The 16,501-nt window shown below is 46.0% G+C and overlaps 1 protein-coding gene across 5 annotated transcripts in view; it reads right to left on the bottom strand.

Moving 5' to 3' along the window:
• The window catches only part of RERE (arginine-glutamic acid dipeptide repeats), a 177,630-nt gene that overhangs the window by 104,720 nt on the left and 56,409 nt on the right, over positions 1 to 16,501 (bottom strand). For 4 of the 5 annotated variants that reach the window (XM_032131832.1, XM_032131835.1, XM_032131837.1 and 1 more), the window contains exons 2-3: positions 15,028 to 15,498; positions 4,032 to 4,102 (exon numbers count right to left, since the gene is read on the bottom strand). In XM_032131832.1, the coding sequence (XP_031987723.1) occupies positions 4,032 to 4,102; positions 15,028 to 15,352 (396 nt within the window). In that variant the 5' untranslated portion in view covers positions 15,353 to 15,498. Of the gene's footprint in view, positions 1 to 4,031; positions 4,103 to 15,027; positions 15,499 to 15,599; positions 15,705 to 16,501 lie in introns of those variants that run through there. The other variant, XM_032131833.1, reaches the window with a different exon arrangement.

Here is a 16,501-nt window from a genome sequence, read left to right as displayed (position 1 = left end):
TGCTCCACCACAGTTTGTTCCTAATCAAAGTCCTTAAGAATAATCTGGTCTTGAATCCTGAAAGAGGATAGCATTAATCCAGAGAAAATGAATTAGCACCAAAAAGAGATTAATAAAATGTTCAGGGACACAGACAGCACAAAATAACCCAATCAGTAGGGAAAAAATCATCTAGTACCTTTTTTTTGTACATACAGACAACTATCTCATACTCTTCTGAGAAACAACAGCAACTTCACTTTTAAAATGTTTTAAGTTCAGTAATTCAAACTGGTGAAGTGAAGCAAACAAAGAAAAGCATTTATGGATATCACACCTTCTCACCTGACCTGCCACCCCATCATCTTCCATGAGGAGAAGGAAAAGAAGCTGCACTTTTAACAGCCAACATTCACAAACATTTCAGTATTTGAGGGCAAAAACAAACCAGTGGATTCCCAAAGAACTCCTCAAAGTTCTGCAAAATTCCAAACAAAACCCAAACCACCAACACCGACAAAACAGCACGAGAGCTACTGGAACATTATTCTGTGTTTTTACATCTTTGATTCCTCCCTTCCCAGCAGAGCTGCCCTGAGGGAGCACCTGAAGCACTGGGGAGGAACAGGTCCCCACAGTGATCCAGGTCCAGCAAGGACATCCTGCTTTTCTGGTGGGAGCAAACTCAGGTGGAACAAAGCCAGGGGCTGAACTAGCCCACGCTGCACAGGGCAGGCAGCTCAACATTCCACTGCAGAGAAAAGTGATGTTCCCTTCCAGCACCACACATCCTTCTCCCTTTGGAGAACACGTCTGCTCTCCCGCCGTGTCATTTTTATTTAAGCAACTTGTCTCTGTAGGCAGCTGGGGGAAAAAAATTATCCTTCTCTGAGCACGACAGGATGCACAGGAATCAGTCTCCATCACCATCTCTCAGCCCTTTCCCACCGATTGCTGCTGCTCCCCTTCAGCACAGACGGGTTACTCTGCAGGTATGGGGACAGCAGCAGTGTTCTGGGAGGCTCACACAGGTCTGAAACCCAGCTTTTTCCAAGTGGTTTTCCAGCTCCAGGAACAGCCAGTGCATTTCTCAACCCACATGGCAGAGCAGTTCTCCTGTCACACCCTGAGTGCTGCTGTTCTTTCGCTCCCTCCCCAAAAACACCTGAGACCATCAGCACCTTGTTGGAAGTGATTTTGAGGGATGTCATTGATCCTGCAGTGAAAGCCACGTCCAGGAGTTCTGGAGCAACAGCAGAGCAGAAAGGACACAACAATTAAAGTGCCCCTCTTGCTGACAGCTTCCCTAAAATATCAATCATATTTCACTTCTCAATTCCACAAAGGTACTGCCATGAATCCCTGAAAGCTTGAAGGGATCTGGGACCACAAAAATGATAAAGACAAGAAGATAAAACATTATCCAGGCAGTTTCCAACACAGTTAACCTGGATTGATCAAATCATTGAACAGCTCCTCACATGGCCTCCCTTAAGGCACCATTTGGTTTTCTGACTGAGGAAATGCACCCAGAGAGCTCCTCCAGCTGCCCTTGGTGCTTGGGAGCCACATCTGCTGCTCCACCTGCCCTGCTCAGCTCATCCCAGCAACAAGCACAGCCCAGAGGGAAGGACCAATCTCTGCCTCACGTGAGGCCACACAGCAGCAAAGTGCAGGATGGCAACAGAGACATTTCACAGAGAAATCAGCAGCGAGCAAAGCTTCCTCACGAGGACCTGACGGCCGTGGGCGAAGTGCAGTTGGTCTTCAGGAAAGGAAAAGAGCTGCTCCTCTCATATGATTTTTAATAGGACTGATTCATCTTAATGTCAAGAGAAAGTTGTGATGGAAGGATAAACTAATTCATCACAGTACAGCACTTCACCTGCCAGAACTGCTGAGCTACAGAAAGCAGGCAGAGGAAAACAATTGCTGCTTTCTCCAAGTCTCAATGTTGAGACACCGAAGCACAAAGCTGCTCTGAAATGGTATTTAACACCTGCTTCTGCAGCAGTGGGACTTCATCACGCTGTGAGTGATCTGGAATGCTAAACCAGACAAACTGCCAGACTTCTTAGAACCAGTTTCTAGTTCAGCAATAAATGTAAAATCATCCAATTGTGCTTTCAGATCTTATTGCAAAAAGCAAGATAAACCCCAGTTTACTGTAAGAATGAAACTGAGTGGGACTTTAGTCCCACCCCAGAATGACCCTCAGCACCTCTCACCCTGCAGGATGATGCACGTGTGGATCACAGCATTGGCTGTGTCATGTTTAACTCCCTCTCATTTTTTAAAAATATAAGTTATGTTCTAGTTTTTATCAGTAAAACACCCCCATCAACTCCTGTACCCAGACTGCACCTAGAACCAGGGGAAGCATAAGGTAAGGCACACACACTCAGCCAAAAACTTTTATTTTGTGACAGCCAACATGAAAATGTATTTAATTAGTAGGCGACATTTCAAAGCTGTTGACTTCAACTTCCCTGCTTCACTTGATATATTTAGCTGAAGGCAAAACAAGGCTGTTTTCCTGTTGGTATCTCGCACTAGAAGTGAAATCAAGTGTCCTTTCCACTGCTCATCCTCCCTTTCCCCCAACAGGAAAATCAACAGCCATGCATACACTGGGGATTAATTTTTGCTGGTATAATCAGCATCAAGAGGTTTTTGGTTTTGTCGTTTGTACAAGTTCCTTTTATGCCTTATGTCAGTAAGAAAAATGAAATTAACAGAGAAATTCGAGAACTCTGAGCAGGCAAAAGTAAACATAGAACAGAAACACTGTTTCCATGTCAAAAATGATGCAAAATTGCCAGCAGCCCTCGTGCTAAGTCCTTTGCTGTTGAAAACATGAGTGAAGAAAAACCACTCCAAAAACATCTAAAGGTACTAAAGCTGCAATACACTTCCCACATCTTGCAAAGAGCTTAAACGTGTGGTCCAGTCCAAGCTGACAAGAGGCTTCAGCTTTTGTTCATCTCCTGAGCAATTCATGCAACTCAGCAGGAACTTACTGCCCAGAACCATCCCACTGTAACTCCAGTGGGACCCAAAAGCACCTGCTCATGGGCAGGAGTGGCCCAGCTGGGGCTTAACCCATTGCCAGAACCTGCCAACTACAAAGCCAATGACCCCCTAAAAAAAAGGGGGGAGGAAGAAGAGAAGGAAAGAGAGAAGCAGCCCACAAGTGCCAAGCACCACCAGGGACATGAGCACTGAGGAAAATCGCCGTGTTCTCCTGTAGCTCACAGAATACCTGGAAAAGCTGGGAAGGAAGGTTTGCTCTGACAGCAGCAGCCTGTGCTGATCTGTGTCTGTAGACAATACATTGATAAGGGGAGTTTATTATGCACTCAGGACTTCGATAAAGCAATAACAAACAGCAGGACCAGCAGCAGTAACAAACTGCCAGGAGTTGCCACATCTCCTGCTCACAGAGCCCTGCCAGGTCCCAAAGCAGCCCCTGAGCCCTGCCCAGGAGCAGCTCCTGCTCCAGCAGGTGGGAGGAACAGAGGGAGCCCTGCTGAGAGTGCAGAGTCAGACAGGAAGGGGCAAAGCACAGCTCGGATCTGCTCGCACACAGGTCCCTGACTTTTCACTGTTAAAGAACAAAGTGCTAAGGGGTTCTTAAACATTATTTGCTATTTCTCCTGATTCAACTGGTCACCTTGGTCTGGTGTCAGCTGAGATGAAGAGGCTGCCACAAGCCAGCCCTCATCCCAGAGCTGTGCTGGAGAAGGCCAGAGGCACAGCCAAATTTAACTCCCCAGGAAAAATTTAACTTCCTGAGCCACAATTTCCCGAAAACACTCAACTCAAAGTTCATGTTTCTGTTCAGCTAAAAATGACAGGGATCACAATTTGAACTCCCCCAGTGAACTGAGGCTGCACCAAAGACAGAGCTGTGGTTTAATAAAAACCAGCTCCTGTTTCAGAGGGTGAAGATTCACCCACAAGGAGCTACAGGAAAGGTTCCAGGCTAAGAAATATCACCCCCTCTAGAGACTTGGGCAGGGGAAAGGAGGAGATGTGAAAATGTTCCTTACCAGTTTGAAGTCTTGAATGCTGCAGATGAAATAGGGCGTGTTCGGCCGGCGACTTTCGATATAAACGCAATCTTTAAAACACAAGATTTTAAAATAACGGGCATTAACTTCTGTGCCTCCAAGAAAGAACATAAAAACAGGATAAATTCAAATACAGCTTAAACTTTGAAAGAACCACCATTTCATTTGCATAGCGTGTAATTTATTCTGAGTGTGATCTAAAAATAGGAACTGTTTATGATGATAAATAAGGGAATTAACTGCATAAAAATTAACTTTGATTTGAATAGACATTTTGCTAGAAAAACAAAAAGAAAGCAATTTAAAGACCACCCTGGATTGAGTTAATGACAATGACCAGGTCACAGCCTATGAACCAGACCAAAATAAGAGAGGAAAGTAATCAGATTTTTCGTGGTCAGCTTGCCATTAAGAACCGAGCACTAACATATTTTCTCTTCTAATTGTGAAGAAAACCAAGGCAACCCATCATAGATGAAACACAGCAAACTTAAATTAGATTTACCTCAGGGAAGGCCTGGGCTTTCTCGAATTACATTTGACAAGACAGAAACCAGTAATTATTTTTGTTTGCTTTTGACAACTGGGCTCTCCAAGGCTGCTGTAACATAAGGTCTGTTGTATTCAAAACAGTCTTGGCAATAACTACAACAAAAGCGGTGCCCTCGGAATGAAAACACTGCAAGGATGGGAGAGAAGTGCCTGATTAATGATCCTGACCTTGGAACTCAGCAAACTCACACACAGCTTGCTAAACAGAAAGATGCCAGCCCCAAAGCCAAGCAAATATTTAAAGGACAGTCCTTGTGTCCCCTCTCACACACAGATAAGGAGCTGCTGTTCAAAACACAGGAGAGACACAAAAACACCACTGTCCTAGGAGGAACTTTCCATGACCTTTTTTGTATTTCTACCAAAACCCTCTAAAATCTCAGAGTTTTGTAAGACACATTTCAAAGCACAGTTTGATTCAATCCAGTTCATTTGGAAGCTCCAGCAATTTCAGCACATCCAAGTATTCCTGCACCCCTGGTTATCCCAGATTTCCTTGGCTAATCATTCCACTTAGACAGGCCTGCACTCACTCCATCAGCTGCTCAGGGTCCCAGCTGAATCATCCATTTGCATCCTGTTCCAGCACTCAGCTGCAGGAACTCTTTCAGATTCACTGGGGAATGTGTGTGAGAAGCTGCGAGATTTCAGAGACAGAAAACACCACAACTTGCAAGATCTTTTTTTTCTTTCCTCAGTATCTCGCTTGTGCAAGCCTCATTTTCCAGAGTTTATCAGGCAGCAGGCAGAACAAACAGCCGAGCATCCCTGTGAAATGGCTGGCACACAGAGTGAGAGGATGTGGCATCTCCTATGGATAAAGCAAACGGAGCTGACTGGCTCTGGATTGCATTTAAGGGAGGCACTGCTGGCTGCCTGCCAAGCCCTAAAACAATGATGACATCCAGTTACAAGTCCCCAAAGCAAGAGAGGCCACACAGATAAGAAAACAAGTTTATCCAGGTGCACAGCAATGTTATGGATGATAGCAGCCGGAAAGATGGCGCCCAGAAAAGGAGAATATTTATGGATGCACTCACATCAGCCACTCAAAACTCACCATAGAGAGCAATTCCTTCCATTTACCAGAAATCCAAACAGCTTCCATGGGAGCCCAAGAAAAGGAAAACTGCATTATCATTTTTCTAATATGCAACAAACCTGCATGGATAAGATTTATGCCACTGAAAACTGCAGAACAGCCCCTTCCTCATCCTCAACACACTGGAATTTGCCACTGCACCCTTTTTTCCACTGACCACACACTTCTGGAACAATTTCAGCTCTCTCTGGCTGCACAGAGCTTCTGCACAGGCTTACACAACTTCAGTCAAGTGTAATTCAATTTGTTTTACTGAAGGCCAGCCATCCTCACATGTTCCTCATTTACCAGGAAACAGGAGCGAGGATGAAGCCAGCAAGCACAAGGGAAATGGGCAGGCAACAACTCCCCCTCTGGCTTTCTCCACAGGTAACATCCCTGGGTCAGCTTCCAAGGACCACCTCGGCCAAGTCCAACATCTGATGTGTTCAACCACAGAGTTTAGCAGTGACAAACCAGCAAATGCTCCGACAGAAAAGAAAATTCACGAACAAAAAATAAAAATGAAAATAAAAGGGGCTTTCCATAACCTTTGCAAAACAGAGTAAGGAAATGTTGAGCTCCCTGCACGCTGGATTCCCTGCCTGTCTCCAGCCATGAGCGCATTGCTCACTTCCCTATTCCGTGTACAGCGTCCCACTGGAGATGAAGCATTTCCCCAACACATGGTACAGAGTCATTCTGCCTTTGGGCTTGTGATATTCACCAGATGTGCCCTAGTTCTGAAGGGTTACATTAATATTCCCACACTAAAAGCTGCTTTTAAAATTAGAGCTTCAATGCATGGACATAAAAAAAAATCTTTTGGAAAAACACCCCAACCACCTCCATTTTCTGAACCTTTAGCAGCTTAAATGCTGCAGTTTCTGTAGAACCCTCTTCACAATCAGAATCCTTTTATGTTTTACCTAATGAGTCAACACTTGCATCATCCAAGAAACAAAGCCGCAGGCTCTCTGCACAGCGCCACACTTCCACAGGGAAGATATTCCTTGAAAGCCTTTGTCAAGGAATTATCTACAATCCCTCCCCATCAGATTTCACCAGCCACAGGCTCGCTCTTTGCATGTGTGTACAGACGTGTACGAACCCTGAATTCAAGCTGTGGGACCGGCAATTGAAGGATATTTACACTCCAGAATTAAGGAATATTTACATTCCTCCATCCCAGTGCCTAAAATTAAAAGGCTCAGTGGTCCCAGTGCCCTGTGCCAGCCCCTGAGGAAGCCTGAGCAGGCAATCCTGGATCCTTCTCCAGAAACTGCTCTGCCTGAGCCAAAGGCAGTGGGAAGCCTAGGAGCCTCCCAGTGTCTCAGGTGCTCCAGGTTAAATGCCAGCACCCCTCACTGCCCCCCGAACAGCTCAGTGTGATCAGGAGCAGGGTACCAGCAGCTACAGATCATTAACGAGCAAGCAGCACCTTTCAAAGGAGCAGAATCAATGTCTGCAGCATTCAGAGAGCTCTAAACGCTGAAACCCGAACTCGCCTGCATTCCAAGCACAGGAAAATTGCCAAACCCTTGAAAACAAAGGTCAGTAATGGAGACAAACCTCCAACAGCAGCAACACATTTGGCACCACGGCTCAGTGACAAACACAGAAACGCAGCGAGGAGGGCCCTGGGAACGCCAAACACGTGCTTTGGACTCGAACAATATTCCCACTGACAGGTAGGGAGCTGTGCACTTGCCTCTCTTCCCCCATATGGCTGACAACAAACAAATTGCCAGTCTGATCTTTTAGTGTCACTTCCTGCTGAGCAGATTTCAAGCAACACTGCTGGCTCCTTGTCAGGGAACGACGAGCTCGAGCCCTGCTCTGCAATAAATGGTTCAACCAATTTACTGTGTTCATTTGAAGCTCACAGGAGTATTCCCAGTGCCTGGACTATAGTTCTTATTTGGCAAATGATTTTATTATAAACCGGTATCATAGTGAATCCATTTTCTTTAAGGGGTTTTGCTGCTGTTTAATGGACTGTCAGTATAATTTAGATTTCATCTATTTAAACTCATTCAAGCCTGGCTCCTGATTGTACAATAAATGGAACATATTTCTATTCAACAAAATTAATGACAGCTAATTGTACTCTGCAGTTCCCAATTTCATAAAAGCAACTGTTCTGCAGCTCAGGCCCCCAGCTACATCATTTCCCACACCAATTATTTTCCTGCACTTTTCAAGCATGTCCACAACACTGCACAGTTCTCCTTCCAAGGAGCATTCACACATCCTTCGTTAACAGATCCGATACAAAGCAAACACCTTTTTACAGAAAGTTGCGTCACCAAAAATGCCACACTGCAAGCAAGGACACCATGGATGCTCAGCCACTACCTCGTGCCAGGGGCTCCTCCTGGCTTGGAATTGTTTTTTCAATTAAACACATGAAAGGGGAGGAGGGGTGGGAATAAGAATCCAGGATGATAAAAGGAATTAATTAAATAACCAGTTAGTCTAAAACTCCTCCTTTAGCACCAGATAAGCTTTGCTGCACACATGCCAACTTCTAACAATCTTTTTCTGGCCTTTTAAGGCCACAGAAAACTTTTGCTGGAGGTGCCCCATTTGCCCCCAGTGCTTCTCACTGATATTTCACAAACCCCCATGCGGCCACCAAAAGCTCTTCATGGACACTCATTTCTAAAGGTGGGAGACACAAAAGAAACAGCACCAAAAATGCACCACAGCGCTATCTGACCTCACTTGATTTACACAGCCTCAAGACAGCTTGGAAAACTCTGCTTAACTCCTCTCCCTTTGCTGTCCTTCTGAGAATTAAAGTGTAACACACCACAGTGCCTCATCAAAATATAGATGGGCTTTATTTGTGCAGCCCTCAAGTAGAAAAACATTTCAGCCATTCCTATTTCCCTACTAACTGACCCATTACTTCATCCTCCTGATCAGACAGAGAGCAGCCCAGCTGGTGGTGCAGCCCTGAACAGAGACATGTCCAGAAGAGGAAAATCAAATGTGTCCCTTGAGTGAGGAGGATTTCCACAGAATGCTGTGCTTCCAGTAGTGCAGAGCCTGTGGAGATGCCAACCCTGGCACTCCTGAGGGAGCTCCTGTGTGTCTCCCTGGTGCCTGCCAACCTGAGACCTGCCTGCCTGCAAACAGCCACTGAAAAACTATCTTTGTGTTTCAAAGTCAATATGTATTTTCTGAAAGGAAAAATATCTTCCTATTGCTTCAATTTGTAAATGGCTCTGAGAAGCCCTTCCCAGAGAACAAATCAGTGCAGCAGGTGAAGCTGAGCTTACAGCAGCAGTGCATTTACTCTGTTTCAGCACTGGTGCGGCACGTTTTTTCTCCATTTTAAAGCCTAATGATGAGGTTAGCATGGAAAACTAATGGTGCAGCCATGTCCCCAGAGCCAGACACACAGCCCTGGGCACACCCAGCCCCTCAGAGCTGCTCTCTGTGATTTATCCACAGAGCCAAACAAAGCCAGGGGAATCCATTTGCCAGCTCAACCTTGATCTGCACTTAAGGCTCCATCTGTCAGGCCCCAGCAGCTGCCCTGGACTCAGCAGTCCCTCCCCTGCTAAAAGGAAATGTGAACTCAGTAAATGTCTTTTTTTATCCAGTCTGGCTCCTGCTCACTGTTTGTACTGACAGCAGGGACAAAAGTTACCTCTGTGCAGCAGGAGCTGATCTGGGCTCTTGGGTAGCCTGAATTATTTTCCACACTCAATTTTATTCACCTGCTCGTTAAAGGCCACCCCTCTCCCCATCTCAATCACTAATTACAGGCCCTGGGATGTCCCCAGTACAGAACAGAACCAGCAAAGGCTTCAGCTGCAGACTGGAACAGGCTGTTCCTGCACTCTGTTCTCTGCACACTTCAATCAGCTTCGAAGTAAACCCTCCTGTGATGTTTTCATGCATCTTGTTAACCCTCCTGACATGTTTTAAGACCCACCTACTAATCCAGCCCTTTTCTCTAATGTTTTTCCTTCTTTTAATTACTAAAGGAGGAATGGACAAAGAATGCATTTGTTTCCATTGAAACAAAAGTTTTGAAGATAATATTTTCTAAAAAAAGATTGCTAAGCTTTCCTCACCACTACTCACATATGCAGAACAGTTGAAAACAGTGGTGGAAGTGTGAAAAATAAGGGAACTTTCACAACCACATTAAGCAGCATAGCTCCTAAGGTTATTCCTATTTACAGCAGCTGAAAGTCTGTCACTGAATTATTTCAACAATCTACTATCACAATGGTAACAGACTTTCAAAAGAAGAGGAAAATACAGATTGCACCGTTCGAGAACACATGCTCATATCAACTATGGAGCTTCTGAGGGAAGAGAAGACCACACATGCAAAAAACACACATCTCCATCGCAAACTCGGTCAACCCACACAACATGCACAGAACACAACAGTCTGGCCAAAGACCTCCTAAAATTACAATGTACAGCTGAAAGAATCATTTCCTTGCATTTCTTCCTTCTGCCCAAGCAGAGAATTAAAATTAAAACTTCCCAGAAAATAATCAACTTCTCTCCTTCCAATACACTTGCCAGAACTTCAAAGCTTATAGAAAAAATTCCTGTTTGTATTATGTGTATTTTTATATTGAATTCTGGCATGGCCACTTTTCTCAGCTGATAAAGCTGTCAGAACGAATAGAAGCATCCAGAAGAACAACAAACACATGGGGCAGTGTCAAACACAAGCCAAGCCCTGTCAGAGAATTTCAGTTTGTGCACTTCAGTTTCACCAGTGTCCAACCCAGATCCAAAGACAACCAATAAATAGGGAGGAAGCACTTAGGTTTGGTTCTTGTTTTCACAGAGTTCCTGAAGGCTTCTGGATGAAAACAACCATTTCAGCAATTTCCTCGCTCACAACACCACAAGACAGCAGCAGTTTCAATAAAGGGAACATTAACAATTAATTACACCAACCAAAACTAAAGCTTAGACTTTGTAAGTCCTTGCTTGCTAAGTAGCCTGACAGTGGATTTTAAGACCTGCAGACTCACACTCAACATGAGCCAGCATCTTCTGCTGTTTCCCCACTGTGACAGAGCAGTGACCCAGCCCCTGCAGGTCCCACATCTCAGCCCTGCACACCAGAACTGCTCCCCAGCCCCTGCAGGTCCCACATCTCAGCCCTGCACACCAGAACTGCTCCCCAGCCCTTGCAGGTCCCACATCTCAGCCCTGCACACCAGAACTGCTCCCCAGCCCTTGCAGGTCCCACATCTCAGCCCTGCACACCTGGAGCTGCTCCCCAGCCCCTGCAGGTCCCACATCTCAGCCCTGCACACCTGGAACTGCTCCCCAGCCCCTGCAGGTCCCACATCTCAGCCCTGCACACCTGGAACTGCTCCCCAGCCCCTGCAGGTCCCACATCTCAGCCCTGCACACCAGAACTGCTCCCCAGCCCTTGCAGGTCCCACATCTCAGCCCTGCACACCTGGAACTGCTCCCCAGCCCCTGCAGGTCCCACATCTCAGCCCTGCACACCAGAACTGCTCCCCAGCCCCTGCAGGTCCCACATCTCAGCCCTGCACACCAGAACTGCTCCCCAGCCCCTGCAGGTCCCACATCTCAGCCCTGCACACCTGGAGCTGCTCCCCAGCCCCTGCAGGACCCACATCTCAGCCCTGCACACCTGGAACTGCTCCCAAGCCCCTGCAGGACCCACATCTCAGCCCTGCACACCTGGAACTGCTCCCCAGCCCCTGCAGGACCCACATCTCAGCCCTGCACACCAGAACTGCTCCCCAGCCCCTGCAGGTCCCACATCTCAGCCCTGCACACCAGAACTGCTCCCCAGCCCCTGCAGGACCCACATCTCAGCCCTGCACACCAGAACTGCCCCCCAGCCCCTGCAGGACCCACATCTCAGCCCTGCACACCAGAACTGCTCCCCAGCCCCTGCAGGACCCACATCTCAGCCCTGCACACCTGGAGCTGCTCCCCAGCTTATCAAGTGCTCATTTGAAAAATGGCCACATCCTCTAAACCAGAGCACATCCAAGTGCAAATTGTAAGATCTCCCTTTGCTCTGTCCTGTGACAAACTGCACTCTCCATATCTGACACCCTGAACCCCACAGAACAAAGGAACTCTCCTGCTGTAAGCTGTTGCACAGGATTTTGCTGGTTGATTCCCATGCAGGCAGAGCAGTGCATTACAGCATTTCACCTTGTGTTACCTCCTGCTGATGTGCTGTTTATATAGCTACTGATGTCACTGCAGAAACAGATCCTCATAAATCCTTTTAATTCCTGCAGATCCTTTTAAATGTTTCTACGTAGGCAAGGCAAACAATATTGTCCCCATCTCCAGGTGACAGTCACCTGTTCTCCCCAGGCTCCAAACCAACTCAGACTTTCACCCAGCAAAGGTTTTCCAGCCCAGCACTCAAGGTCCCAGCACAATGACACCACAGCAGCACCAATATCCTCAGCACCAAGTTCTGTGGCTTCAATACGGTAATAGCCCTTCCTGAGGTGGATTTTGGCAAAACCCAGTGGCATAGAAGGGAAATGGAAGGAAAATCAGCATTAAATAATCTAACTGAAATCCAAGAGGAGAAAAAAAATAACTCTCAGTCTTAACCCTCTTACACTATCATCACCCTGTGCTAAGGAAGCCTAAAGCAAATTTGAACACACACTGTGCACAAAAATTACTGTTGCTACAACAGCAAGGTGAGAACTGCGAGAGAGAAAAAAAGAAGGAAAACCCCACAGATTAGATTTGGAAAGAAATGGGAGGGAGGTTGTGGAAACTGCGAGGACAGATGGGGAACTGGGCCAGCAAGCTTTTAGGATAGGCCTGTGTGATTTCCAGCAAAGTAGAGAAGATTAATTGCATAGTGTTGTCTAAGCCCCACTCAATTCTTTTTAATACATTATTTAAAGCTGTGCACGCATTCATTAGATCTATGCAAATTAGTAAGAGCAGTATTTACGTGGTAACAATATAGTGCAACCTTTCACTTGAAAAATTTCAATGATCTTGATTATCTGTTTATTTACAGTTTATTTGCTATTACTGCAATACAGCTGCTGAGCTCAGCACAGGAAAAAAAGCAGAATTAAGTGCTGGATTAAGTACTCTGCAGCAATGGGGTAAACACAGAATGAGATTTTAACCAAGGAGCTCGCAGAAGGGAAATGCAGACCTTGAACTTTCATCCACATCAGATGAGAGCATTTAAGAGAAAGAATCAAATTATTGGAAAGGATTTCCTTCCTTAAAGCCTGGAAGACATAAGATGAAGTCAGCTATCCCTTCTGCACACACCTTTAATTTTCATCTTTCTAATCCTTGCTGTGTCTCATTAATTTAAACTCTCTAATCCCTCTTAAAATTTATGTAATTTGCACCTTTAGCTACAAATACACCTCCCTGTATGTAAGGAGCTGTAAGAGCTCCTTCTGTAGTGGATGCTAACATTGGTTTCGAATACCTCCAGCACAGGAATGTGTATTCAAGATCTTGCTCCTGATAAGAAATTACCTTTAAAATCAAATTTAAAAATGGGAATATTTGGTTAAGGTTTCAGCCATTCTCAGGTCCCTCCAGAGCTGAGCTAATGTTTGTTCTCATCACTCTCAGCAGTTTCCAAGACAAGTTTTACAACAGCACAAAGAGCCAACAGAACAGAAAAGTTTCAATGCCAGGGTACGTCTCTTCTGCTGATTACTATTAAAAAATTGTAAAATTTAATAAGCAGGGGTTTAAATTGCAGAACAGTTATAAAATATCCCAATTATCACGAGTACTATGGCTTTCCTTGCTCTTTCACTGGACCTAGATCAGCCACTGCTCCATCCCACTGCAGGATAAAATTGAGACCACAAACTGATTTCATCTTCATTTTAAGCAAACTCTTTTTGCAATAAAGCCAGTGTATCACATTGTACTCCTGGGCCCACACAACAGCTGTTCTCAACAGATTCTGAATTATTTTTCATCCTCTGACACTGAAAATAAGATTGCCACCAAAGCTGACGCTTCCGCAGGCTCCCAGTTGCCACTGCTCAAAAACAAATATTACTCAGCCACAAGCCCTGACACCACAGCAAAAACAGCTCCTTTGCAACGATTGATGAAATGAGTCTAAACTGAAGCTGAAGCATTTCAAGAGAGAAGCTGTTCTGACTAATCTTGGTAGAGCTAAGTGAAAAACAGACTGCTCAACTCTCCCATGGAAGGAGGAGGACGGAATGCAGCACCTCCCACCTGGATGTGCAGCTGGTCGTGCCCCCACACACACCACAAGCACTTTGGAGCACTCACAGCCACTAAAACTGGACACAGCACTTGAAGCATTTACATCTGACCTCGGGAGATTCCTGCAGCTGAGCTGTGCAGCACCTCACGGGAAATCAGACGGGATCTGACCTCACTGGCTCCCCTGTTTTCAGGTTGAATCCGTCTCTGTTTTGCCCCAGCAGTGTCACTCCAGCTCTGTACTACAGGAGTATAAAGCTACCAGGACTCTAAAGGCAGGGCTGCCAACAGTGCAGCCAAACATAACCACAGCTTTGGGGAACAAACTGCAAGCAGCACGTTCACAGTGCTGTGCAGATGGACAGGGAAGTTTATACACAAAAATGGGAGCTGAGTAATCTCATTTCAAGTGCAGTTAGAGGAAAACATTCCCTGGCAGCAGCCATGGGTTAGACCTTGAAACTTCACATGAACTTGGCAGTAAATAAGAGGCACATCCAAGACATCCAGAGCACACTGCAAGCTCCTGGTGCTGTCCCCAAACATCCCTGATGCCAACACTGTTCTGCCCAACAGCTGGGCACAGCCACAGCCATTAACGAGGGGTGAAACCAGTGGAATAGCAGGTATGAGATCCTCAGTCAGCTGGTTTATATTTCACAGAGCACAGGAGCAGAGCCCTACAAAGCAATCACAGATTCCCAGAAAAGCTTGCCAGGAAGGTTGGAAGTTGTCTCCACATCCCCCGAGTCAGAGCTCTAGCTCCGAGCGGGTCTGCTTCCAAAGTGGGAGAGAAGCATTTAACGCATTATCTAATTTGGTTTCCAAACTCCCAGGGACAGAGACTCCATACCATACACAGATCATTAATGCAGTAGAAAGCAAAAAGGGTGGCTCTTCTCCAAAGGGGAGCTAAGTTCATTCCCACAAATCAGATACCACAAGATACAGCCAGAAGCTTCCCACATCTGTCTGCAAGGGCAAGGCTGCAGCCTCCCCCAGGACAGGGGTAATCCCAATCACCAGGGAGCACACTGTGCTGGCTGCAGCCCCTGCCTGGCAGCTCTGGGGCACGAGGACTGTCAGAGGCAACACAAAACAAGGCTTTGTTACCTCCAGGCCTGTACACGACATCATCCTCAGTGATGAAGGACGTTATCTCGCCGTTGTCGGTTCTCTCGTAGCGGGACTTCTTCTTGGGGGGTTTCTTTTTGCTCTTCTTGGTGGACTCCTCCGTAGTGGCACTGTTGTTGTCATTGTCCTCGTCCTCGCTGTGGTCGCTCTCCGCGTAGTTCTTGGCACCTCCCTCCAAGGTGCAGCTGCGCCGGGGCCGGGAGTTCTCGCTCTCCCTCGCCTTGTCCCTCTTGTCCCGCTCTTTGTCCCGGTCCCTGTCCCTGTCCTTCTCTTTGTCTTTGTCTTTCTCCTTGTCTGCTGTCATGATTCGCCACGTGCCTTCTTCTGTCCTCTCACGGCTGGGCCTCCGTGAAAGGTAGACAGTGAGCCTGGGCTTCAGTCTTCTGAATTTCTCACTCAAAGCCAGGAAAAATTCAACCACTCCAACAACCCCAGCGTTTTAAAAAGGTTCTTGAAGAGGTGAGGGGAGAGAAAGAAGGAAAAAAGCCATGTTAGTATTCAAAATTCTTTCAATTCCTGAAGATAAAAATTAAAACCAAATAAAACCCCACCTCCTAAAGCAATTCAGCATGGAAAGCACAAACAGTAAAACACAAAGCAGCCTTTTGGAGACTTCATAGAAATGGTAACCTCAGTGTCTGTAAATGTTTGAAGCTACCTCCATCCTCAAAAAAGATCCCTCAACTCCTTAAAAAATTCCTCTGTTCACTGCAGACATGTAATAACTTCTCGGATGGGGAGTGCTCATGGAGAACAGCTACCAGTTTATACCTGGAGCTAAGAGGGAGCCTACAAATGCAAAAAACAAAACCCACAAAACATTTAGGAAGGGACAAGTGCAAAGAAGGAGCAGCCTCCAGCTTTTATCTGGAAGCAAATGACCGAGTTCAGCAAATGGCTGTATTGTTTTACATCTCACCACCACTCACAGCCGATGCCCTACAAAGCTGGTACAGGGTAAGGGATGCCATCTGCCACTTCCAGGGCAATCTGTCAGCAAGTCCTGCCCCTACCCTGCTTTTCCAAAAATAGAGCTAACCTGTAATCCACAGATTACAGGAATTAATTAATTCAAACCAAACCACAGTAGTTACAACTGCACTAATGAACTCTGCCTTTCCATAGATAAAAACAGGACCTTTCATGAAAGAAGGATATTTCAAAAACTAGGCACTCAACTCACAAAGGTAAATGATCCCTTTTTTCCCTAATTCACCAGTAAAGCTGAATTTGCCCACATCCAGTTCCTGCATTTCCAGGAAGCTGCTACGTGGTGCAACATGAAATTAGCCCACGGTGTAGAATGTACAGTCTGAAAGGCAGGGACCCGAGAACATTGATTGTTCATGCATTAAGTTTTTGAAACCACATCAGAGAAGGAAAAAGGCTGGTTTGATTTTTGAGAAGTCAGCTGAGGAGTCACTGATCCCATGCATTGGAAATTCCTTCAGTC

The sequence above is a fragment of the Corvus moneduloides genome, chromosome 22 (genome assembly GCF_009650955.1).
Source record: "Corvus moneduloides isolate bCorMon1 chromosome 22, bCorMon1.pri, whole genome shotgun sequence".
In the NCBI taxonomy this organism is placed as follows: domain Eukaryota; kingdom Metazoa; phylum Chordata; class Aves; order Passeriformes; family Corvidae; genus Corvus; species Corvus moneduloides.
The sequence above is the reverse complement of the archived record's forward strand: the minus strand, read 5'-3'. Positions and strand labels throughout refer to the sequence as shown.